The 27045-nt window shown below is 36.4% G+C and overlaps 1 protein-coding gene across 1 annotated transcript in view; it reads left to right on the top strand.

Annotated features, from left to right (window-relative positions):
- The window catches only part of LOC118740202, a gene marked incomplete at its 5' end in the record, with an annotated part of 404179 nt that overhangs the window by 373450 nt on the left and 3684 nt on the right, over nt 1–27045 (top strand). Inside the window, 1 exon segment of the mRNA XM_036471700.1 lies at nt 23791–27014. Coding sequence (XP_036327593.1) covers nt 23791–27014 — 3224 coding nt within the window.

The following is a 27045-nucleotide window of genomic DNA, read 5'->3' on the forward strand; positions in this document are numbered from 1 at the left end:
AAAACGGGAGCATAAAATTAAAAGTCACAGCATTACAGTTATTTAGACGCTTAAGCGATGACAATTATTTAAATAGCAAATTTTATAAAGTTTCCAAGCACAAGAGGAAATTTAGCTCAATTCCAAGTGTTGCCCACTTAATGAGGGGGAGGGCAAAGTAATGGCGCTAGCGCTCAACTCAAATAGTACGAAGAAGTGAAGTGTGGAAATTTTGGGAAAGTGTGACAGCTGAGGTTGCAGTGCTGCTGAAAATGGAACACTGGGTTACCGGTTAGTATTTTTGAACTTCATAGGTGGATATGTTTATGTGAAGGTACATTTGTGTGAGTATGCCTGTAATTACGCATGCGTATATTGACGAAGAGAACAGCAATTTTTATTGCCTTTACAAGCGCTTAGTATTTTTGCGGTTTTTCAACACAACAAATGAAATAAAGTTGAAAGGAAAATACATACTCGCATTTGTAAAAATTCTTGATCGTCAGGCAAGAAAAATTAATGCCTTTTTTGCCTCGATGAGCTTCAAGAAGAGAATGAAAAATATATATTTTTTTTTAATTTTCTTTGAATTTTAAATTTTCCTATAACTGACTGCATTTTGTTTACGCCAACTGAATGCCGGTAAACCATTCCAACACGCAGTCATCCAATCAGCCAACCAGCGAGGCAGTCAAGCAGCGCTTCTCGCCTTTGTGCTATTTGGTTAAGAATTAAGCTTTTGCCAGTAACTGGAGGCATCAGCTAAAGAGCAGGCAACTATCGTAAGTGAGTAGTGTTGGTTCTCGTAGCTGGCAGTTGGCAGTTGGCTCTGTGGTCAACGGTGGCCATCACCTTTGCACTGCCATTGCATGGCCACTGACCGTTCCTAGCTGGCTGGCTCACTGACTGCCAGCAGTGCCAAGTGGCGCAGCAGTAGCAGCAACAGCTATCATTGGAATCAGCCAAGCGTGTGGTTTGTTGGCGCGACCGCAAAAGAGAACCCTAAAGTACAATAAACATTGTAAAGAAACAAAAAACCAAGAAGCGCGAAAAAAAGAACAAATAAATTTTGTTTCGCATGCGGCAGAGCAAGTCAAGCCGCGCAATTTTAATGAAGACTACATACATAAAAAAAAAATATGTATCTATAAATTTATAAAAATTTTGAATAGTAATGTGTGTCGCATTTCAAAAGTCGCCATTCGATACCAAACAGCAGAACCCTTTAGCTTGCATCCTGCGGCCAGCACTCGATCAGTCGTCACTCAGTTCCTGTGAATGGCTGACGACAGAAGGCACTTGTTGCACTTCAAAGCCGTCACTGGCTTGGGTATTTTTCTTAAATGTGCCTTCTTTTCATTGGCAACAACAGTAACAACAATAGCATATACATACACATAAATAGTTAGAAACAAACAAAACTTCATAACAACAGCGAAATTCTCATGGTAACCCTCCCAACAATGCAGGAAGCGAATAAGTAAAAAAAATTGCCGTTGAAGAGCTTCTTCGTTGCGGCAAAGCGTAGAAAATTTCAAAAATGTTGTAAACGCTTTCGAGAAAACATTGACAACACTGACACAACATTCACACAAAACATCGACAAGTTGCTGTCAAAACGTTGGCAGCAGTGGCGGTAAAGCAGCGCACGAAAGAAGCAACAATTAAAATAGCAGCCGAAGCAGCGCGAGAGCAACGCTGAAGATCAAACGTATAAATGCCGACTGGATGCTTGAGTGTTTGTTGTTGTCGTTGTTAATATTAATGCTGTTACTAGCTTATTTTCCATTGCCTATGGTTGCTTTTGTTTTAAAGTTAACTCCTATGTCAACGCTTAAAAGATTCTCCGTGGTATTCGGATGGGTTGAGGGCTTTGTAGCGAGGTCAGTTGTGCTTTGCCTCTAACTGGACTGGAGTGAAGTGAATGAGGAAATAGTGTGTGTTCGGTTTTTCTTGTTTAATCATTTGACTTCAAAAAACCAACAAGGTTAAGTTTTAGATATTATTCTTCTTTTTTTTACTTAATGTTTAATAATTTTTTATGAAAATCTAACTCGTTACATAAAAACGAGCATATACAAATGACAACATTTCAAACTTTGTACTGAGTTCACAAAAAATTTTCAAATTTTAAAATATTTGTATCAAATTTTGTAACTCTTTAATCTGAGTTTCTAAAGAAAGTTATTTATATAAGTGCTTTCAAGTTTAAATGTACAGTGAAATGCTTTGTTATATCTATAGTTTCGTTATATATTAAATATAAAAATCTCTATAAAACGAAAAATTTCATTATTTAGAGGCTTTCCCCAAAGCGACTCTAACTGTCAAGATGTTCAGATTTTGCTATGTAGAAGATTTTGAGTCGACACTTCGGTCTACTTTAGCCGTCAATATATATTTCTTTTCTCTCTTTGAAAATTTTGCAAAAATGAGGGTTTTTCAAAGGACTCAGAAAAAATTTTGTTATATTGAATGTTTCTGTTTGTCAAGGCTTGTTATATTGAAGTTTCACTGTACATACTTACCAAGAGTTAAGGTGAAATATTTGTTGAAATGGGTTTTTTAGAAGAGAAATAGGGACCGTAACATTTTTTTAGTAAAAAAAACTAAATTTTTATTTTATAAAAAAAAAATTAGTTGAAGTTTTTAATCTAAATTTTGAAAGGAAATTCTAACACAAAACGTTTTTTATTAATGGAATAGGTATTTTAGAATTTTTAAATTTAACCCTCTCGTGCCGCCTTCATCAATGCAGAAAAACTCGAATCGGCAATTTGAAAAGTAAAATTTAAATTAATTATACGCAAGCCATCTGAAGAATTAAAATATGGTTGTCAAACAAAATATTGTTAAGAATCCTTTAGTTTTAAAGTTTTGAATAATATTGAAATCTTTCACAAGGGTTGCCACCTTTTTACAAATTCAACTTAATTAGTTTAAATGAAATATTATAATACTACCAGACCCGGCGAACTTCGTCCCGCACAAAATAATTTATTTTTTATTGAAACTTTTTGAAATGGAATTTGTCACATCATTGAAATGGTTGATATATGTATATGTATATTAATGCTCTGCACAAAAAAAAATAATTTCCAAAACTCTTTAGAGAATTATTCAAAGAAAATATTCAGTATTCTTTGACTAAAAATGCCTCTAAGGCAGCTACTTCGTAGTACCTACATTTTATACTAACAGCCACGGTGCATGAAATTTTTACTCCTTACAAAGTGCTGATTCAAACTTAATATAATACTTGTTTTCTTTTCTTTCCAGGTATGTATTGAAATGACAGACGAAAATACAATCTTTCTTGATTGCAGGTAAATAAAAGGTATGTCTTAAAAAACGGCAACTAAAACCAAAATCTGGAATAATGCCGGACTCTTCAGTTTATTCGAACTTAAAAGTTTATGGCATTATTCACAAAAAAAAAAACAAAACAAAAAATCTTTATAAAGTGGTATTTTCATAAAAAAATGTTGATTTATAAACGTATAAATCCTGCTGTATTTTTTATGAATTTAGCTGATAGACTTCAAAAAATACGTACCTAAATGAATAATTTAGCCGGAAATTAAGAGTTTTATTAAACTTACGATTCTACCACTCATTTTGAATTTATTAGTTCTCAACGCATATTCTGTGTTTTTGGCAGCATCAAGCTTTTTTTTATTTCATATAACTTTCCAATGTTTCCCATGCTCAACCTTAGCGCTGTTGTAAAGGTCAGAAATTCTGCCATTTCAAATTAATTATTTCCTCATGCAATGGCAACAGCCCGGCTCACCTGCCACTATCACCACACAAGCGTCAGCGGCTGGCCGGAATTCCAAGCAATATTAGCTACTCAGTAGCCACTTAAAAGACAATTCAACAGCCACGAGGTGGCCTAGTAGTACATAAAAGTGTGTATGTAAGCATGTATTTTTTTTTTTTTAAATTGTCTCAAAGAAATTCCAAGAAACTTTTTCACAGCACAACGCATGTGCCGTAGCGCTCGCTCGCATATAAATTTTAAATATGCAACAATAACAACAACAAAAAAACACAAAGCTTTGAAAAAATTGTGGCTTACAATTGCCGCAATTTCAAAAGAAATTCGATTGTTATCATTCAATTGCGCTGGACTGTGTTTATAATTTTAACGAGCGTTGCTGCGATGTGCTGCGCTGTGCTCCACTAAGTAAAAAACTCGAACAATGTTTGAAAAGGTGGAAGAAAATAAAGAAAATTTGTGGGACAGCGAGCATTTAAAAAGGCATTAATGCAACATGTGGAAGCATACACAAATACAAAGTAATTGTTTCGCGATAAAAAATACATTTTAATTTTTTATAATTATTTTGTATTATTTAATGGCCAGCGCATAGAGTATTGTGGTATTAAATTATCGTAAACAACGAGTTATAACAAAAGTAAAATGTATTTGAAAAAAAAAACTTTTTTAGTGGTATTGCATAATTTAAATTTTTTTTAGAGCAAAGGTACATACATACATATGTATGTGAAAGGTTTAACAGAAATAAATATAATAAAATAAAATAGTTGCAGTGGCAGTAAAACTTTGAAGTGAAGTTAGGCTGAAAGCTTTACCAAATTTGTCTACAAATTGCGGGTGCAAAAAATCGAAAGTGCTTTTTAATAGGCTCACTGTAGTAATCGTAAGTTGCATAATTCATTTAAAAAACTTTTTTTTATAAAATTTCTGTCTTCATGGCCAGTAATGATCAAAAAAACTGAGCTTTGAAGGAAAAATTAAAAATTAAATTAGAAAATTCCTTCTTATAGACCCAATCTGACTGCTATTTACCAAACCTTTTGTAGGCGATTAATTTTAAAAATTTTACTAACAAATACTTGCTGGTTATTCGGTTATGTGCTTATGGTTTTAGCTCAGTTAACAATAACAAAATAAATGAGATAATAATAAGTTTTAACCAGATATCCTGATAACCGGCAGGTGTTAATCCCCCAACTAAAACGGCAGGTTAATTTTCCAGCGTAGAATAAACCATCCCAGCTGGGGACATACTTGGACATTATATCGATTTCTACTTAAAACTCGACTTAAAAACTCATCTGAAATGGGGCCTTAGCATTGCCGCGCGACCTAGGATGGCACAATAATCTGGCTAAACTTCCACCAATTGCGATAGCAGTGATTTAGCAAGCGTATTTGCGTATAAGTAGCTCATTTCACTGCCCTCCGGTCCACACTGGGCCGGAGAGACATTGCAATTACCCTTGCCCTAGTTTTCGCTCAACGCTCGCTGAACTGGCATGTGGCTTAACTGTTCAAGGGTGAGCTACAGGTCAGTAGGCTTTCCACCCGCTTCTCACGTGGTGATATTTGTATATTTAACAGTAACATTTCTCGACAAAACGTCAGTCATGAAGCTTCCTGTAATTTTTACTACGGTAATCAAGGGGTTGGTAGCTTGGACCTATTAAAAGAACAAGTTATTCGTTTGATAAGTAAGGAACGCTGAGTATTTTATCTGGTTTTACTGAGCCTAAATGCAGCTCATGACACACTGTTTTGCTTGAAATGTCAATAGGCGTTGGGTTCAGCATGAAGTTAAGTATCACAGTAGGAGTGGACCGCAATGCATTACTAATTGCAATGAGGGCTGCTCGATATAGTACGCACTCCAGCCGAGAACCCCATAAAACATTTGGGACTTAACTAAATATGGTTTAATAGAAGTAAGAAAATACTTTAGGTGAGAGACCCTATCTACTACCTTGTAGAAATATAAGACAACTGATCCCTTACTAACTCTTTACTCAATGTTAGGTTTCCACGATATCTTGCCGTCCAGGGTCAGACCCAAGTACTTGTCTCTGTCGGAAATTTGCGATCGAACATCTCCCATCCCACCCATCCCACCACCCTAATGTTTATGATGCAACCAAATAAGACAACTTAAGAAGTTGCTCGTCTTAAATGCGGAAACAAATTCAGCAATCATAAAAGCATATTTGAGGATCAAAAATTATTTATTTAATGCGTTTAAACATATTTTAATGTTCATGCCGATAGCGTTCCTTTCATAATATTTTCATAACAAAGTATTTTTATTGCTCCCAGATCTCTCTTTTTTTGAAATCTTCCATATTGTTCCAAAAGCCAAGGATCCAAAAAACTCGCCTCTTTCTCCAAAATCATATGAAAGGCAGTGTTATTCTACTCCATGGTTCCCTTTAGGATACGTCCAATCATGCTCCTAAGCCAGTATTAACGACGTACCAGACCGCAAAATTGTTCTGTTTTTACTCCAAAATCATGTCAGAGGGAGAACTCTCTATCTCTAATGTATCGGGGGCTTATATTCAATACGACCTATCTGCAGTTTAAACAAAAACTTATTTTTGGTGTTAGAACCCATCTGAGACTTGACTGTCATCACTGATTGAAATTTGAATTTTGAAATTCAATAGTTAATTCTTCTGACAAGAGATATACAAGGTCAGCATTAACATCGTCGATGATAGTTAACGTTACTGAATCGATGGAAATTTGCATATTTCCTTACCCCAAGGAAACACAAAGATGGAGTTTAATACTTTTCAGGCGGAACAAAATGGCATGAAACATTACATTTATCAGTAGAACAAATTTAAATTGCTCAACTCTTACTATGAAGGAATTAAGCGTTTGACTCGAACATTTCGCACGTGGAACAAAGCGAAATAGAACATTAAGATTCAATCTATTTGAAAAAAAAATCTAATTTCTTACTATTAATATCTTTGAAGCGTTTGACTTAAATATTTTTTAAGGCAAACAAAGTGGAATGCAATACAAACGTGTCATTTTCCATTACTGAATGGAACTAAGTTTAATTATTTCTTACGGAACTTTTAAACATGAATACTCAGCAATAATTAAACGTTGCACTTCAACATTTTGTAAGCGGAACAGAGTGGAATATTCCAAATATTGCAGGAGAGTCTGATTTATATTTCCAAAGAAGATAAGCGTTTGATTTTGATATTTTTGAGGTGGAACAAAGCGAAATGAAACACAAAACTTCAATTTTTTTTTTTTGAAAAATCCGTTTTTCTTCTTCTTCGAAGGCAATTAATCGTGTTACTATAAAATTTTTAAGGAGCTACAAAGTGGAATGGAACACAATAATTTGCCATAATATACCTTGGAATTTCTTATGATTGTATTGTTACAGTAAATTGGCTGGAACGTGCTGGAATGAAATACAAGTGTTCTTGTTAGACCTTACTCCACTTTATTTTTGTACCTCCTTAGACGAACGTTTTCAAACTAGTGCTAATTTTTTCGGTAACGAAGTGACCTCTCACTCCTTTTTCTTTAATAATAATAATAATAATAAATTTTTGTACACACCTACATACTTATAAGTTCAGCTCATTTAATTAAATGCAATGTGCAATGTTTGATTTTTTTATGGCCAACGCTTTGGAAGCTGCAGCTACATACATATGTATGCACATACATATTTATGTACACCAATTTATCGCGACTAAATGCTTGCGTAGATATTTTAACGATGCCATTGCATTGCATTCTCACACTTCCATATGTTGCTGCTGCATCATCACCACTGCTGAATGGGTGAATCATCAGCTGCGAGCAACAAAAGCACATGGCCATATTTGTGATTCGCACTCGATATGCATTTATTTTGTATTTACATACATACCTACACGCATACATATAAGTAGTATATAAGCAGAAGTACATACAAACATATATATATATATATATATATATACAGTGACTCAAACAAATGACCAAGTGTTTTTTTTTGTAATATTCGTAGTATTTTTGACCTTTTTTTTGTTATTTTTCTGTAAATAATTTGCAACATTTTTGGGTATGCAGTTTTATAGCCCATACAGTTCTAATTTAATGGAGTGCAAGTTTCAACCGGCTAAAAAATCGCGTTGATTTTGGCAATTTTTTTTTTTTTGCAGACTACTTTTTCGTTTTTTTTTTTATATAACAAGTGCAATTTACAAAAACTGGCGTGGATTTTTTTGAAATTTTGTTGCTTACGGTCTCCTGCGTTTTATTTCATAAGAAATTCATGCTTATATGGTAAAAGTGTAAAAATAAGTCACAAAAAAAGAATTCTCAAAAATCAACGCGCTTTTTTAGCCGGTTGAAACTTGCACTTGATTAGACGAGAATTATATGGGCTATAGATATGCATACACTTAAATGATCTAAAGATTCAGATTAAAAACATGAAATTTTCATGAAAATTTGTGGAATTTTCCTAAATTTTGTACAAAAGTTGAAACTATGATTTATATGTTTTTGGGTAAAGCTTGGACGGCATTTTTATAAAAAAAAAATAACCAAATAAAAAGTTAGCTCGAAAAACATTACGAATATTTTAAAAATAATCAACACGTGGTCAATTGTTTGACTCACTGTATGGCCCATACAGATATCTGTTTGTAGGTAAGCAGTGCCTTGCACCGCCACGGCTATTCAACTCACATTTGTAGCTGTTCACCGACTTCAAGTTGAAATAAATTCATTACTTAATAGTCTGACTTTAATGCGTTGGCAATAATAAAGCGAATACATATAAAACAATCGGTCGTATATATGTACATATGTATGATCATATAAACAAGACAAAATGTGTAAGCAGCATTGATATAAAAGTCATCGACAGACAGACGCACATATGTACATATACGGGTACCTACTTATTTGTATATCTTGCTTGGCTATTAATAACCTACATGCTTCATTGCAACAATAACGACAATAACAACAACAACAACTACAATAAAGCGCTGATTTTTGTTGCTCTCTTACTTTGCGCTGCTTTATTGCTTCACTGCCTTTTTACCAGCAGTCAGCAGCCAACAGCTATTTTGCTCTTCACCCCACAACCCCATCAACCGCGCCATACTCAATTCGACTCGGACTCCACCCATTTGTCATAACATTTAACCACAGTTGGCCACATTCTTTCCCAGGCCTTGAGCTTCCGAGGAGCAGCAACCGGCAGCCACGCAAATTTTTCACTTATGACGGCTACATTTTTGCTTTTTCTTCCCCTTCTTCTACATATTCTTGGTCTTTTTTCCACCGTTTGATATTCCTTTTGCCGCCGCGTTCACTCTTTGCATCGCCATTCTGCGCCATTGCTTGTTTACAATTTCCGCGAAGGATTTTGAAAAACGCCGCGCTGCGTTGTGAACCGGAAGTGTTGCGAGTGTCGCTACATCGCTACATAAATGTACATACATGGCTTGGAGATAAATCTTTTCGCTGGAAGCTGCTTTGGCTAATTTAGAACTTGAGTACTTAAGCGCTTAAGCGCCTAAAAGACGATTATAATGTGGCGCCGTGGGAAGAGCGTTAAGCTGTGGCTGCCATCATGCCTGCAACAAATTCGCGTGGTCTGTGGAGCTGCAAAAAAGAGCTAGAAATAAAGAAAAATAAACCTAAGAACAAGTAAGTGACGCGCAAAACACCTACTGGCAATTTATTTAATTATTAATACTGCTCTCTAGTGTGGGCAACTGCATGTTGCTGAGTTATTGCTGGATTTGCAATTCTTGTTCTTATTCTCATTCATTGCTCACTTGTTTGCCTTTTCTACTACAAATTGCCTTGCATTTAATGTTGCCGCCGCGGTAACAACAGCGCAGTTGCAACAGCAGCAAATGTTGCTTCGCTGACTGTTGACTGCCTCCTACCTGGCATTCGAGTTTTAATCGGCGGTCTGTCTTAAATTGGCTGGGAAAAAGCTGCTTAAGTGGCGCACAACGTCGTAAGGCATTGTAATTTACAATATTTAGAATCATAGTTGGCTCGTCATCGCTTGGTTTCCGCTGCTGCTGCGACAGCTCTTGTAACTGCTTTCCTTCAGCATCGCTGTCTACACATTTTACATTTCCTGAACAACTAACTTGTCTTTCTGTGGATTAGTTTCCTACTTAGAACGGTGCCCTTTATCTAACACAATAGCGTGTGATAATTGTTTTCCTTTTTTAACATTTATGTAGATTCTACTCGAAATTTGTTTCTCAGCTTTAATGCTCCGTTAAAAAATTATAAAGCTTTAAAATTCGGGAAATTGTAAAAAAATCCGTTGCAAAAGAAAAAGCAGTGGCGATGAATTGGTGATATTTTAGTTGACAATGACACCTGAGATCTTATTAAACCCCCTCCACTTTCTCCTCGTCTCTGCAACTGTAACAACCAAGCTGATAAACCTGCTTAACGACCGTAAACTCTGCTCACCAAGCGGGTAATGTAGCCGACCTGCAGAGCCAAATCTGCTCTACAATTGAAACGCTGACATTTTCGGTCTCTAATAAGGATCGCCTTGCAGAGTTGAATATCCGGTGAATGGTATTCAGCAGACCAAATTCTACTTAAAAGCTAGTGCATGCGCCCGACCAGCTCTTCACCGCCGGCTTTAAACAGCTCAGCCGGTATACCATCGTCTCCGGATTTTGGGTTTTTAAGCTGCCTTATAATAGCTGCTCTCACCTTGTCCTGGTCGAGTGGATGGATACGTGTTTCATTTCTATATATTTATGCGGCTTCTTTCTCATCATACGCGCCACTTGTGTCAGCGTTGAACAATTTTAACTCCATATCTCAAATATACTCTCGACGTCTGTTGGCTGATTTCCATGTTCAGCTTCGCAGAAACTAGTGACAGGTTTAACACCATTTCATTACTTCCCCATATAATAAATATTGTAAGTCGTAGTCCTCCGGCTGCCAGCATCTCAACATCTTTGCACTCACACCTTTCTGACTCCATTTTCTTCCTCTTGATAAGACGTGTCTCTTTCCCCCTTTTCCACGATAATAATCAATTGTCACGCGTGTCAACATTGGTACCAGCGGCTGCGTGGTACACTTCGTGATACCAGCTGTTTCTGCCTGGTTAGTAATAGTCAAATTGGAATCCTTCTACTAATTATTTTACCATATCTTAGGTCGAGAAAGATAGTCGAGTTATGCCCATAACAATTAATATCAAAAATATGCATATGTATTAGTCATTGCTTCCTAACGATTTCATTCGATAAAATATTGATGTTGCGTCATTCTCAGGTTGTTCTTTATCAGTACTAGGAATAAATAAATATTATGTCATATTGTGAGATTTTTCACGCCAAAGTGATTACTTCATCAATGAATCAGTTACCTTAGCGGAATACTTTTGTGTAAAAAGAATATTGGAAATATACTTTGGGTTTACCTTTAGCCTTTTTCCAAAAAACAAAAACGCGTTAACTACAAAATCAACATCAAATCATCGTTTACAATACAATAGCCACTCATCGCAACGACAAACACTGACTTTACACCTCTTTTCGCCAGCTGAAACCGCATGGCACTTAGGTACCCATACATATGTCAGTTATTATTTGGTACATTTTGGTATTTGCGCAGGTCAATACGTACGTAGACTTTTTGTAGACAATGTATGAGTCACACTGGTAACTGTTGGTGGGTATATACACACTACATATATGGGGGGCGTTCCATACCAAAATCGACGGGGTTCACACCTCATGTGTTTGATTTGTTTCAAATTTTTAGGGTAGATGGACAAACTTAAATAACAAAAAAAAATGAAATTTGAGCTTGATTAATAAAATTTTAAAAACTTTACAGTACTAAATTAAAAACAAATCGATTTAATAGTTTTCCAAATATCTCGAGAACGGGGCACACATACACACATCAAAACTCTCTGTAAAAAAAAAAAATATTTTAAAAATTGTTTTTCTTGAAAAATTTTTCACATACAGATTTTTTGATCAAAAAAATCGTTTTTGAAAATATGCCATCTCAAAAAAAAATCACAATGGTAGCTCTGAGTATTGCGCAATATTTAAGTATAGTATTACGGGGTGCCCTATACAATAATTTAAGTTATGCATTTTTTTACACCTAAGTTGAGTAAAATGAGTACATTACAAATTTACAAAAATTACGTTGATTTTTAATATTTTTTATGCTAACGGCTTTTTGCACTTTTTTCTTATGGAAGAAAATGCGCAAAACCGTTTTCAAATAAAATTAAAAAAAAATAACGCCAGTTTTGCAAGCGCTAAAAACTTGCACTTTATTATACTTAAATTTACTGGGCTACAAAACTATGAACATATCTACTCAGAAAAATTAAAAAAAAAATTTTAAAAAATTGTAAATTTGTAATGTACTCATATTACCCAACTTCGGTGTAAAAAAAAAATATTGCGCAATACTCAGAGCTACCTTTGTGATTTTTTTTTTCAATTTTTTCGAGATGGCATATTTTCAAAAACTAACTTTTTTTATCAAAAAATATTTGTATGTGAAAAGTTTTACAAGAAAAATGATTTTAAAAATACTTAATTTCATAGAGAATTTTGATGTGTGTATGTGTGATTTTTTTTTAATTTTTTCTTCGCCCCGTTCTCGAGATATTTGAAAAACTATTAAATCGATTTTTTTTTGTTATTGTGCTGTAAAGTTTTTAAATATGTATTAATCAAGCTCAAATTTCATACTTATTTATTATTTATGTTTGTCCATCTACCCTAAAAATTAAAAAAAAAAAATATAAAACACAAGAAGTGTGAACCCCGTCGATTTTGGTATGGAACGCCCCATAAACATATCTTGTGGCCTACGTTCTGTCATTGTGTCCGAATGTTTTGGTCTGATTGTTTGAAATGTCTTACTTTGTTTATTTATTTGCATTGACCGAGTGTTGCTGGCTTCACACAATGGTAGTGCGAATGAATGTTCTTGGCCTGTGTCGCATTGTTATTGACATCTTACATTTGGCCAAGAAATTCTGAATCAACTATATGAACAGCGCTTTTTTGCAGTTATGCCAACAAGACACAGTTATTCATATATTCATAACTAAGTGTTAATGTAATACTTTTATTTACGTTTAGTGTTAACTTTATTTGTGATTATTTGTTTTTGGTTTTTTTTTTTTTTTTTTTTTTTATGCGGCAACTTAAGCGGCTTAAAATTTGACACCGCTGCGCTAATTATGCGGTTCGGCGGTTTGCATGAAGTTATTCATATAGGCACATATGTACATATACAAAACAGATGTATATGTGTCAAAAGACAAAAGAGTGGAATATGTTTATTTTAGTTTTTGGTTGCAAATATTTTCCAGATGACTAATTCAAGCTTCAATTGATGGCAGAAAGAAGAAAATACTTTAAAAGCGATATTTACTGAACGAAGACTTTATTTGAAATACTTTTTAACCTAACTTTTCTTACTTGATTGAGAATAGTAGAAAGCAAGTTAGTAAATAATACAAAATTCGAATATTCGAGAATATTGTTATAAAATTACTGTTTAACGGTATTCGAAAGAGCCGACACATTGAAAACAACAACTTAGAAGAACCCCAGTTGGCAAATGTCGCCTTCGTCACTAAATTCTTTACTCCTTTCTTTGAACGGAATGGTCAGAGTTTCAGCGCGTTCAGATACAGCTGCCCAGCTTCCCCAGATTCTCGCCATAAATTTCTTAAATGGTTACTTCTTCACATTTTCCGCGTGTATGTAGTCCTAAGGTACTGTACATTTTACTTTTATTCTTCGCATCTACAGCTCCGACAATGGCGAGGCGCACCTAAAGTGTTCACGCCAATTAGACAGTGAACATCAAAAATTCTTGCTACATGGATACATTCATTTCATTTTAACTCCAAGAGTACATAGGTACATACAGGCGTGGGCTTTTTTTCGTGACAGAGCCACATAAGCCGAGCGGTTTCACAAAACGGGAGATTCCCCCAGCATTCGTTTGCTGCTTGTATGCTGGTGCTGTGGCCATTGGTATAACTAACATGTCCTCCCCGTAAGGATGAGTGTATGTTCATGTCTCCTTGCCAATTCATCAGCTTTGCAGTTTCTCTGAATATCTGGGTGTCCAAGTACACATATGAATCGAAATCTTCGACATTCAGTGAGAGACTTTGTGTGTTTAATGCATGACTTTCGAATTTTCATGGCTGCTTGACTGTCAAAGAAGATGACTTTGTGCTGAGTGACTTCCAGGATAACCAGAACTTCCGCCTGGTATACGCTACAGTGGTCAGGAAACCGAAAAGATGTTTATAGTTCCAGCTCTGGGGAGAATACTCCTTCTCCGACCTTTCTGTAGATTTTGAAGCCATCAGTATACATGCATTGTGAGGCCTGGTATTTCAGTTCTGTCTTCAGAACTTCAGTATGCTTATGCATAGCTCCGTACTCCTTTGTAAGCGCTGTTGACTTATTAAGGGTAGGCCGCTAGACTAGGGGTCCGTAGATCAAACTCGAATTATCAATGGCCGTGTAAATTCATGGAACTATCGTAGATGAGAAACCCGAACGCTTTCTTGATGCGTTTCATTGCTTTGTCAAAGCTTGGCTTTCCGGTATATTATGCAGTTATACTGACTTTATTTAGAAACAGCATTCTTTGGCACTTAGTCATAAGACGCACAAATCCATAGATGTGGCATCGAAATCAATAAAAACTGCAAGAAAGCTCTTTGATATGAAATTAATAGTCTAGTTACTCTAGACCTTACTTAAATTACGTAAGAAATTATCAATGATTGCTCAACACGGCAACTTAACCAGAAGCGGAAATATTTAGTTTTTTAGTTTGCCTCCTATAAACCAAATCCAAAAATTCCTAAACAAAAATATATTGCGGTGGCCACTATATTAGGTTACGTTGCGTAAATTAATTCTAGACTAACTGAGCCTTAAATTATTTAATTTTTGTTTACGTAGATTTGACACCTGTACAACTTAGTTTTTCTTCCTTTTTTTGATTGTAATTTTTTTTACTTGAAAATAAAATCTCAAATTTTACACACAAACATGATACGCTTGAGATGATTTCAAAGCACAGCGTATATGTACAATTAATTAATATCTTGTTTTGTTAGAGTACTGAATTGAAATTTGAGAAAATTTACTAAGTTGTATTTCTTCACTAATTTTAAACTTTTTTCTCTGCAATGTATTGACGTACGAAAGTGTATGTAATGTATGAAAATTTTGATAGGCTTAGTTAACATGAGTTAATTGATAAAATATGCACAAACTATGCGAAACATTAACTAGATTTGGCCAAGCAGTCGCAAAGTACAGCGGTAGTTTGATAGGTCAGTGATTTTTTAAATAAAATATTTGGTGGTTCTTTATCGGCAAAAAGCGCTTTGCTTGTCAAAATAGTCGCGATTTAGTACGATATATTTCATCGTATGTTTTTTTTCCAAATTTCTATTCCTGTCCAAAATTTTAGAGTAGTCTATTAAGTGATGCTATTTGACAGGATCATTTTTAGTTATTGCGCAGCAAATTCAAAAAGTTACTTATCAAGCTGCCTCGTTGAAGGTTTTTGTTATTTATTTTTAGTAACATCATTTGTCAGAAGTTACGCTAAACTTGTTTGAAGTGTAGATTTTTTGCTATCTTATACTTTTGTGAAGGCAAGATTAATTGATTTACTAAAATGTGCCAATCTCTGTGGAGTTAAAGACGAATCAAATTTAACAAAAAAAGCTATAAAATAAAATGAAATAACATTAAATTGAACTAAATAAAATAAGATCAAATTTATTAAAATAAAATAAACTAAAATAAAATAAAATAAAATAAAGTAAAATTAAATTGAATTAAATTAAATTAAATTAAATTAAATTAAAAAAAAAAAATAAAATAAAATACAATAAAATAAAATAAAATAAAATAAAATAAAATAAAATAAAATAAAATAAAAAAATGTATTCAATTTAATTTAATATAATTTAGTTTAATTAAATTAATTACAATGAAATAAAATATTGTAACAGAAAATTAAATTAAATAAAACATATTTAATAAAAATTTTATTGAAATTAAATTTTTTTGATCGATCTCTTGGAAATAAATATTTTATGACCCGTGTACCGCTTAACTTTCCAACAGACTTATGTACATATTTCATTACTTGATGAGTGCGTACCTAGATACTACAAACACTTACCAAATACCTCTGCCGAAAATCTCTTTAGAAACGACAGCAACCTACTTAGAATTACTATAACTTTCGTTTTCTTTTAATGCAAAAAAAAATGTTTATTTTCAGTGCAAAAAAAACTATATGAAACCAACGATGACACCCGAATAATGAAATTTAAATTTGAACTTTCATTTTCGCGAAAGAAGAAACGTGAAAAAATATTAATATTGCTTGCAAAGGAAGACTCGTATTTAATGTCAAAGGAATTTTTCGCTAAATTTTTTCATAGTAAAGGTGACATACAGACATAGAAAATTACAAAAGAAAACTACAAATAATTATTCAAAATTAAGGTAACATACATAGAAAATTACAAAAGAAAACGACAAATAATTATTAGAGATAATTTAGAAAAAACAAAGACCATGCAACGGTGAAACAGCGAAATTGTTTTAAGGTTAGAGTTACATTGTAGTAAATGTGGTTTTCTTTTCAGTTATTCTCACTTCTTTCTGCTTTTGAACTTCAAGTTGGTTTCTTTTGTTTATTGCTTTGACTGGTTTGTTTTTTTTTTTGTTTCTTTTGAGTTGCGACTACGTTCGTAACTCTGTGTTTTTGGCAAATTTTCCTTGGTTTTAATATTTATTATTATTTTTTTTTTTTTGTAATCTCTATGCTATTATTTTCGGTTGTTGGTTGCCTTGTAATTAAAGTAATTGCGTGTGGTGCTTTAAACCGAATAACGCAAAAGCTACAATGAACAGCCAACAACACTGTCCAAATATGAATGACATGTGTGGATATTTGAGAAATCAAATATGAATGAATTTTGGCCCTGTAGTACTCGTATACATATGTATGTACACACTTACTACATATGCATACGTATGTACATAAGTACATTCATTTATGTCTATGCATATGTTTATGAAGAAGTGCACACCACTCGGTTGATAGAGAGATAAAAAAACTCAACATTAGCAAAGAAATTAGCTATAAAGGTCAAGCGGGAGCGAGAGTTTTTCCAAAAGTTAATGACCGTCCGTTTTATGTGCATATGTATGTATGTAGTCTGAAAAGAAGTGATGAAATGGACAACTTTTTTAATGTTCAATTGCTGCATTGCTCCATTGTTATTATTCACATATTTTCTTTTCCACATCGAAAAAGTTTATGAATAATTTAATATTTTCAAATATACTCGTATTAAAGAAAAAATTGCTGCATATGAATCTAAAAAGTAGGGCTGGTTGTAATTCTTAGGAGTCAGCAGTGAAAACTGATACAAGAGTTCCAGAGAAATCCCTTTGATGATAATTAGAGAAGTAGGGCTAAATTACTGCACGGATTCGTAGATTGTATCTCTGTTAAGGCGCAGAGTGATACAAGAAGCATTAGGTTGCCAAATCAAGTGTGTATAACTCGCAGAGAGGAGTGTTTTCTCCACCTATATGGCTTGGGGTTTTAAATAAACTACAAGATCTCCACGGAATACAGGTGGTGGTTTATTTAGAGAATGGTCAAATTTCTTTGGTTAAAAGCTGAATTATGAAGGTTGCTCTTAAAAAGGTAGATTCCTGTGCTATAAACTGTTAGTGTAAATCTATAGAAAATTTTCCTGATGAGCTTCACAAACAAGGCAAAATGATAACACTTTTATAAACCTAAATTCAAGGGTATAGAACTTAATACAGGCTTAAATACACATCTTGATGTTGTCCTCGATCACAAACAGAATTGGAGGAGCGAGGAAGGAAAGCCTTGCCAGCTCTCTAATACCCTAATATGTACGAAAACGAGGCAGCGGAGGAACTAACGAACTGCGCTTCCGTGCTTAATGGAAGGGGAGCAGTAAAGGATATATAAGAAAGATCTGAAATATCTGCGACCCACTTAAAACCAAGGTTCTGTTAGGAATGAGCAAAGTATGTACCAATGAACTCATGACCGCTTCCGTCTCACTCTGTAATATATACTGAAATCAACCAAAACCGACAAGTGGATAAAGGTTTTTGCAAGTGTTTGTGGTTTCAAAATGGCAAAAATTTGTTAGTGTCTTATCACCAGAGTAACAAACCACTCCAACCAGCCTCACCAGGAAATAATCAAATGCAATTAATAGAGGTCGCGTATTCCTTTAAAAGCATTGAGCTATTTATATCCTTGTCGCGACCTCACTCAGTTGAGCAGCCGATAGCTTACTGCCGTAATAACAGCTACACTCGTATGGAAAGCACAACGATGATATTGCATTCTAAAGACCGCTCCCCCGTCCCCGCAGTAATCCCTATTATCAAGGCTTGAGCCTAAGTATCCAAGAACCGTAGAATATTCAAATCATCAGCCAGCTTAGCACGCCGTGTCCTTATTAAAGAAGATGATCGCAGCTCGGTTGACAGCCTTCAAAGAGGGAGAAGGCAGGTTGTTTCGGCTTCCAAAAAGGGCGATCAAAACGCAATGAACTACATGCATGATATCGACAGCAACTCAGGCTATCAAAGAAAAAGGGGGTTGTGAGAGATATTGCGCGGTAATAAGTCTAGACATCAGAAATGCTGTTAATTGCTGTTTATTTCAAATGACTGTCCTATAATACAAATATTATTTGGAGCTATATTTCAAAGAGAATTCGCCTGTCGGACTCCACTTTGGCAGCTGTGCAATGGGGTCTTCAACATTTCATTACTTAACGTAAGCTTTGCTGACACTCTAACTTCTTCATTAAGCTTCAAAGCTCCTAGTTTAGCATTTCAAAAAAAATATACATATATTGGATACCCTCTGTGGATCCATTCTACCAACAAATATGCAGTTTTTGTTCCCCACTAGTACGTCTGAATTAGAAAAAAAAGGTTCACAGCGGTCGCTCCTCGGCAGGCGAAGGCAAACCTCCCAGTGTATTTCTGTCATGAAAAAGCTTCTCATAAAATCCATTTGCCGTTCGGATTCGTCGTAAAACTGTAAATCGGTGTAATCGGCAAAGGTGTGAATGCCAAAATATTATTATTATTATTAGTACAAATTTCATCCTCTTACAAACTAAAGACTCTTTAATTTATTGCCTTATATAAATTCTACAATCAGCCGGATAACCTTTATAAATTTCCGATTCAGCTATAGTACATATATACATATATATCTGTGGTCATAAGCAATAACCGCCTAAGTCGACTTGAGAAAGAATTGAGTTATATATGTTATCGTTTTCAGCAACTACTATTCTATGTGTATGTGAAACTTCCATCTCGTTAGCTAGGCTATTTAAAAAGTTCGGTTTCCCCATAAGGTTAACATTACAATCCAAATCTTTAAAGCTTTTTTGCTCCACTTCAGATTTTTCGACTTAGGCGATTATTGCTTACGACCACAGATATTTGCTATGTATGTATGTACGAATATTTACTTATGAATGTATGCACAAATGCCCATTTGTACCCTCGCATATTCATATTCATAAATAATTGTCATATCGAGTGTGTACAGTAATTTATCACCAAATTCTTAATCAAGATTTTAAAAAGTCACGTAATCAAACCATATGCATAGCGAGTGAAAAAAGCATCAAATAAAATAAAACATTCAGCATTCATATAAGGAAACTTGTTTAGAAGACAAATTATGCATTATGTGCGATATTAAGCCATTCTATTCGGCAATTCTATTTTTTAGTGATTTTTTTTTTCGCCGTCACTCTCATTTGAATAAGTAAAGCTGCCATTCTAATTTTTGGTGATTTGCGAAATGACTGGCCATTGCTATATATTAATTATGGTAAAAGCAGGACATTTTTTTTAAATAAAATTATCTAATACTACTGCTACAGTGTTCGAGCCTGGTGATTGTCCCTGGATGGATAAATCTACAATAATGAATATGCTAACCAAAGTTCAACCCAATTGAGCTGAGAACCTGGTCTGGAACCTGTATTCTGTTTATGTGGCCACATACACGAACATTTTCAAATTGATCCTTAAGGCAGAAAGTGAGGTAGTTATATTCATAAGAGCTCTCACTCAAGCACAGTTTTCGATGGTTGGATTTCCGGAGGCTTCCAGATGGTTGATGTCCTCTTCTATTGACCTTCTTGTAGTAACTATGTCCATACAACTGAGTACAGCTAATACACACAAATCTAGAAAATATTTTTGGCATTAGCAGAATTTCAAATACACCCCCCCAACATCTTAAGCTATAATCAACAAAACTAAAAATCGGGATGTTGGGTCAAAATAACTGCCATAAATTTGAGAGTTTGCAACCAATTTTCAGAATCTTATGTTCGTTGAAAAACGGAAGTTTGTGGATTTCCACTGCTTCTAGGAAATTTAAGTGAACTTGACAGCCATTGACTCCGTGAACCAAATATATTGAGAAAAATCCGAAAAACAAAATGGTTTGATTACTTTGGGTTAAAATCACACCATACACTTGTATTAAACCCATACCTAGTGCTTTATCTAAAACAAAGTTTATACTTCCATCTTTAGAAAACGATTTCCAAGCCTAAATTTTTCAAAAAATTTCTGAGCTGTAAAAATTTTTCCGGGCTCGTTGTTTTCTTGAAAATGTGTAAAAAATTTCTTGGGTATATTTTAACTGTAGTTGCTTTTTCGCATTACAATGCTTCTCTATAAACTTTCGGAGATGAACCATTTTCACATAAATGTAGAAATATACGTAAATATATGCACATATGTGCCTAAGAAGAAAAAGATTCAGGGCACAAGGCTCGCAAGACATCTTTTACAAAAGGGCTGATAATTATGCACGGTTTTATGAAAAATACTCACAGCTACCTGTATACGTAACATATTTTTCTTATACTGAAAAATGTTTGAAAGATTTCATTCAGCGCATCGGACTGGCCAACTTGCAAAATATTTCATAATACTTAAATACTTAAAGTTTCTGGAGAAATTTCTCTTTTACTCCGATATCTCGAGTAATTTACCATAGCTGCCTTTGTGTGCCTCCTCCCAACGCTAGATTAGGGCAGCCGCGAAGAAAACCTAATTTAAATTTTTTTTATTGAAAAGAAACCGCTTAGCCATTAAAAACTTAAATTTTTTTCATTTTCTATGCAAATATTAATTTTTTTTGAGATTTTTTTTAATTTTTTTTTTCTTATTTTTTTATTTTTGCTTCTTTTAATTTTATTGTATTTTGTTTTACTGTATCCCTGTTTCCAAATTTGTGCGATTTATCGCTTCATTATTTTTTTTTATTTTTCTTGATTTATGCACCTTGATTTGTTTATGGGTGACACTTTTGCTGCAATTGCGTAAGATTTCGCGACCATGCTGTACTACAAAATTGTTGATTTTTGTTGCAATTGTAACGTCACATATTTGCATATTTTTTTTGTCATATGTACATATGTGTCGCATAAATATTAATAACCAATGTATAAACAAATGATTGTGACCGCTGGGCTTATAATAATACATGCATATTACGTATATACATACGTGAATATGTTTGGATGTGTATATATATTGTATGTCCACATGCATTTGTTGTACGTATAGCCTTTCATATGTGGACTATAAGAATTTAACATTCTCGTTTTGCAAAACTGAGAGAGCAACTATTAATAACAATAATATTTATTTCTTTTGTTTTTTTCTTTCCTAACTCAATGCACATTCACACCTACATACTTATGCAACCATGGCGTATTAATTTGCCTTTGACACAGATTACTTTTGTCGTTCATATTATTTGTGATTTGCAAAAAATGGCTTCGAAGTCATGTAACCAAAAATGTTTCCTTATAATTACAAATGTACATATTTTTAAGGCCAAAAGACTTCCTTAAAAAAAAAACAATCATCGCTTGGCATCCTTTCCTGTCTTTTCATTGAAGTATTGTTTTCATTACACCAACAAATACACAGTAGGCAAGAATTACAAATTAATATTTTAAATATAACTCTAATTTTTAGCTTATTTTAACAATTTTTTTTCTCATATTCCTTTTGATCTGTTTCAAAGCTACACGATTTACGAACAACTAGAGGCAGACTATTGAGTATCAAGGTGTTCAGTTTCTCGTCTCCCAACAGTTTGCTGCCGAAAGCTTCATAACAAAGCCCTGCAAAGGCAAAGACGGAAGAGTTACCAAATTTGTTCAGTCGTCTGCTCAAAGCAGCAGGGTCAAAAGTTGTTATCATTATCATGAATGTGAATAGCAGTCGAGTGTTTGTGCAACGAGAAATAATTAACCAGGCTGCAATCCCGCAACTTTTTTGTAATCCCAACTGCAAATATCCAGAAAAAATACCCCTCTGAAATTGAAACAAACATGATATTTTCCACAATTGAAGCCCCTCCAGGCCTTCCAGTCCGCCATTGCTGTGCAAAAAATTCATCCAGTTTCTGATGGTGGTTTCGTTGTACGCAGACCAAAGAAAACTTGATCCTAGCCCTCCCTAGCCAAATGGTCCGACGTCTTATTAGCAGTTACTCCTAAGTAACCTGCACCCAGCAAATACTTGGATTGCCGAACTAGTGAAGATCCTACAATGTGTAAGCTCGAATTCAGTGTTGGGGATAAGCCGGTACTTAGCCTAAGGGAACTCCTAGTTCCAGAGGCGTAGAAAAGACACGTTTTTATAGATCTTTGCGACTAGTGTTGACCTCGACCATATGTACATACATATATGTATGTATGGTGCATTAGGTTGGTCCGAAATAAGTAAAGTCGGAATTTTAATGCTCTCACCCCCTAGGATTGTTCTGTACCAAAAAAATATATCTCTGTTTTTGAAATCAAAAAATATTTATAGGTAACTCCAAGTGCTCAAAGTTTCCATGTATTTTATATGAAAAACCCATTTTTCATAAAAATGGTATAGAATTGAAAATCAATGTTTTTCGATCGGAAAGCATTTTTCTCCTCAGGGTTTATTTAATAATTTTTTAATATTAACTATTTTTTGTAGGTCCCCCAAAAACCCCAAAAAATTTAATGGGGGACTCATAAAAAAATCGCTAGTATTAAAAAATGGTAAAATAAACCATTGGGAGTTATTACTGGAAGTCTCGTAAAGAGAAACAGAGTTCTCCGATCCAAAAATATTGCTTTTCAAGAATTATATAAAATACATGGAAAATATTGAGCGGTTTGGGCGACCTCTAAATATTTTTTGATTTCGAAATAAAAAACAAGGACATATTTTCTTTCTATGTAGAACAATCCTAAGTGGTGAGAGCATTAAAATTCCAACCTTACTTTTTCCACATGCATTTTTGGACCACCCTAATATACATGCATTTTTAAATATTTTCCATTTTTTTGTATATGTACATATATGTATACATATATTAAATACACACATATGCATGTATGTATCTAAACTGACATAGTCTTAAGCCCGGAAATTACGAAGCAAACTTTAAGCTCATAAAGAGCTTTTGTTTTCAATAAGGCCCTTATCTAGCCAAAAATCAGAAATAGCTTTTGAAGATCGTTTAAAATGTATCAACTGTTAGGGATGACAGAAACAAAAAAATATTTTTTAAAAAGGAAACAAAATTAAAAAAAAAAAATTATGACGCAAAATGCATTTGAAAAAAGTTTTAATTTAAAACCTATTTTGTGGTAATGCCCACAACTTTTTTTTTTGTTGAACGATATTTTATATTAAAAAGCCCTTAATAATTACTAGTATCTAATTTGTATACCCTAAAATTTAGTTACGCATGGTACTTGAAAACACTTTTTTATGTATTCCATCGTTTGCTCGTGACTAACAACATATTTGTTTTCCTTTTTCTGTTTCTTCCCCTCCGCCCGTCAACCCGCACAGATCTTGACCAAACTCACTTGAGTAGCAAAGACAAAATGGAGAACGGCATACAGGTGGTGCCGCAAACACCGTTACTCGTCAGCGACTATCTCACACTCAGCTCACCACCCACATATTCACGCCTGCCACCCGACGGCCATGAGTTTCCGCCCAATTTCAGTGAACCACTAATAATGCCCCCGCCCAGCACAAATCTATTGAAGGCTGCAAGCCTAATGCAGTCCACCACCACCACCATGACGATGTCCAGCACAAAGGGCAATAACACAAACACAAATACCGTGTACACAGAAAAACTCTTTACGACAGCTAGCGCCAGTGGTGGCCAAACTCTGGTAGCTAGTACACGCACAACACATAAACACATTAATAGCAATGGCGCTAATAACACAACAGCCGGGGCAACGACTGCCACGTCATCCTCACCGGCGAACGGTACACTGAATATCAGCAGCAGTAATGTTGATGTGCCCATACTGGAATTTACTATCAGTAGCAACAGCAGTGACAGTAAAGTAGGTGATAGCACAGAAGCAACTGTACCACCACCGCTACCCAAATCTGGTCCACCACCAACTGTGCCGCGCAAGACATACCGCCAGGATCTCGTAGTAAAGGTGGAGGATGCGCGTCATGCGTCCGATAAACGCACGGATGTGCTTGCTGAAGCCACTACCCCTTCGGGTGCTGGTAGTGGCAAATTAGTATTCGAGTCACGTCACAGCCGTTCGACACAGAATCTGTCGTCGAGCGGTAGTAGCACACCAACAGCCAACAAACTGGAACCACCCTCGTTTGAAGTGGGTGGTACTGGCACAGGCACCGGCAGCGACTACAAGCGTTCGTTGAGTGCACCACGTCGGCACAGCGACTGGAGAAAGGATGAGAAATCGGAGAAGAGCGTGCGCGATAAGATCGCTATGTTCTCAAACGACGCCGAGAGCAGTGGTGCGGAGACACCAGTGAAACCTCTGAGTTTTTCGCGCACGCAGAGCGCTACTAAACCACTCAATCTGAGCACTGAGAATTTGCTTGATACAGCAACGAGCGCGCGCTATGTCACAACAGCCTCCAATCTGACGAAGACCCGTGCTATGAGCGTGGAGAATCTCAACGATGTGGCACGTCAAGTGCAGCTGGCTAAACAGTTACCTACGCAAAACTTTTCAGATTCCATGTACGCGCTGAATACGCTGGCTACAGACTACACACAGAGCTATGCGTCATTGCCGCGGCGCCACATGCAACACTTGGAGCGCCGCATTAGCTTTTCGGGACAGCCAACCTACATGCCAGACGAGGCATCGCGCAAGGCGGCCATAACAAATATACTGGAGCAACGACGCCGCAGCATGTCCAAACTGCGTGGATTGGTTATACCAGAGCGTCCGCATGTGCCGCTTGAACCCATACTCGATCTCCCGGAGATCAAAAGTCGTGATAGTGAAAAGTTGAAGTCAGGCAATACGTCGTCCACAGATTCGACGGACAGCGGCGTTGGCTCTAGTAGTAGCTACTTTTCCACCGTGCCTCGTCCCGCCAAACGCACTGATATAATGCACAACTCACCGCTGCGTCCACTCACCGTAGCTACTACAAGCAACTCGACCAACATGTCTGCCAATAATAGCTACCGTAGCATTTTTTCCGCACAAACTGCCGCACCGCGGCATGCCACAACGGTGCAGTCCCCACTCGCCATGCCACACCAGCCACGCCGCTTTGAGCCAGTGCTAAATAGCACACCGCCTGCCAAACCGCCACGCACCTCACTCAGCGTGCCACCGCGCCAACACGCTATGCACGAAGAGAGCGACTCGGATTCTGTTTTCTCCTCGAAAGTGTCCTCGCCACCTATGTCTCCCTGCGTGCCGCAGGTACCTGAGAAGTTTGCGCTTACACGCACGCTCTCGTCGGAAACGAACACATCTATAGCCAGTTCAACGACTTCCACGCTCACATCTGGCTCGGGTTCGCAGGCTAGCTGTTCATCGGTGGGCAGCACTCCCACAGTTGATCTGTCGCGTCGCGTGCTCAAGTCCGGTTCCAGTGATTCAGCCACGAATCGCAAGAACATATTAGCTTCGGCAAAGTGTCGCAATGGCCGCGGCGATGCTTCAGCGCTGCTGCGTAATCGCCCTTACGATGATGAGGACAGCACCGACGGTTATGATGAAGATGAAGTGCGTCGCGTACACAAGTCTAAACCGCGTTCTACATCGGGTGCATCGCTGGTCATAATGCCCAGCAAAGCAGTACCAGCCTCAGCGCCAATCAACTACAAGCTAGTATCGAAGAACGAGCAAAGCCTCGTGGATAAGGTGATTAATGTAGCAGCCTATGTTGAAGTCACCTCCGATACAGACGATAGTAGCCGCAAATCGGACAGTGGCTCGCCATCGAAACTCAGTGCCATGTTCATCGACGAGGAACGCAAAGCTAGCTTCAAGGCCGACCCCAGTCAAAAGGCCAGCACACCGCCCAAAGTAGCGACAAAGCCGAGGCAAGCCGCTATATTGCCAGCTGTCACTGCCGTGCCGGTGCAACCCGTCACACCACGCAAAGCCACTGAAGTTGTGACTCCCAAAAAGACACAGCCCGAAGCGAGCAATGAGTTAACGCAATGGATGCAAGTCGAAGTGGCAAGGAAGACCAAGCAAGTGACGGGTCGCAATCTATCGGAGCGCACGCCACTCAAACCGGTGCTAGAGAAGTATGAGTCCACGGTTGTGAGCACCAAGACATACGGCAGCAAATCTGCCACCACAACGAAGGTCACTACCGCTGAAATACGCGAGAAGTTCGAACGCACAGCAGCCATTGAACGGGCTGCCGCTGCAGCAGCAAACGCTGTAACTAACGTATCGCCGGCGGTATCAACGAACAGTTTGCTCGCTGCTAAGACAATTGGCAGCAAAGCAGGTGCTAACTATCACGAGCGATTCCCGTCGCTCGATTCCATAGCCTCGTCATCGTCGGGTGTTAGTTCCAGCACGCAAAATGTGTCCACACAAGAGAATACCAACGAATTCGGCAGCTTTTCGTCGCTTGGCAGCAATCAGAGCCTGATCACTGCGCAAGATATACAACAAATCATCGAGGAGGCGGAACCGCCACTCAAAACACCGGAGGCTTTCATAGTGGTGCTACAACGCGATACGCCCGAGAGCAGTATTGGCGTAACGCTCGCCGGTGGCTCCGACTATGAGGCCAAGGAAATTACAGTGAATAAAATTTGGCACAACTTAACAAAGT

Source organism: Rhagoletis pomonella, unplaced genomic scaffold, assembly GCF_013731165.1.
Source record: "Rhagoletis pomonella isolate Grant_MI unplaced genomic scaffold, Rhpom_1.0 Rhpom_scaffold_00005, whole genome shotgun sequence".
Lineage (NCBI taxonomy): Eukaryota > Metazoa > Arthropoda > Insecta > Diptera > Tephritidae > Rhagoletis > Rhagoletis pomonella.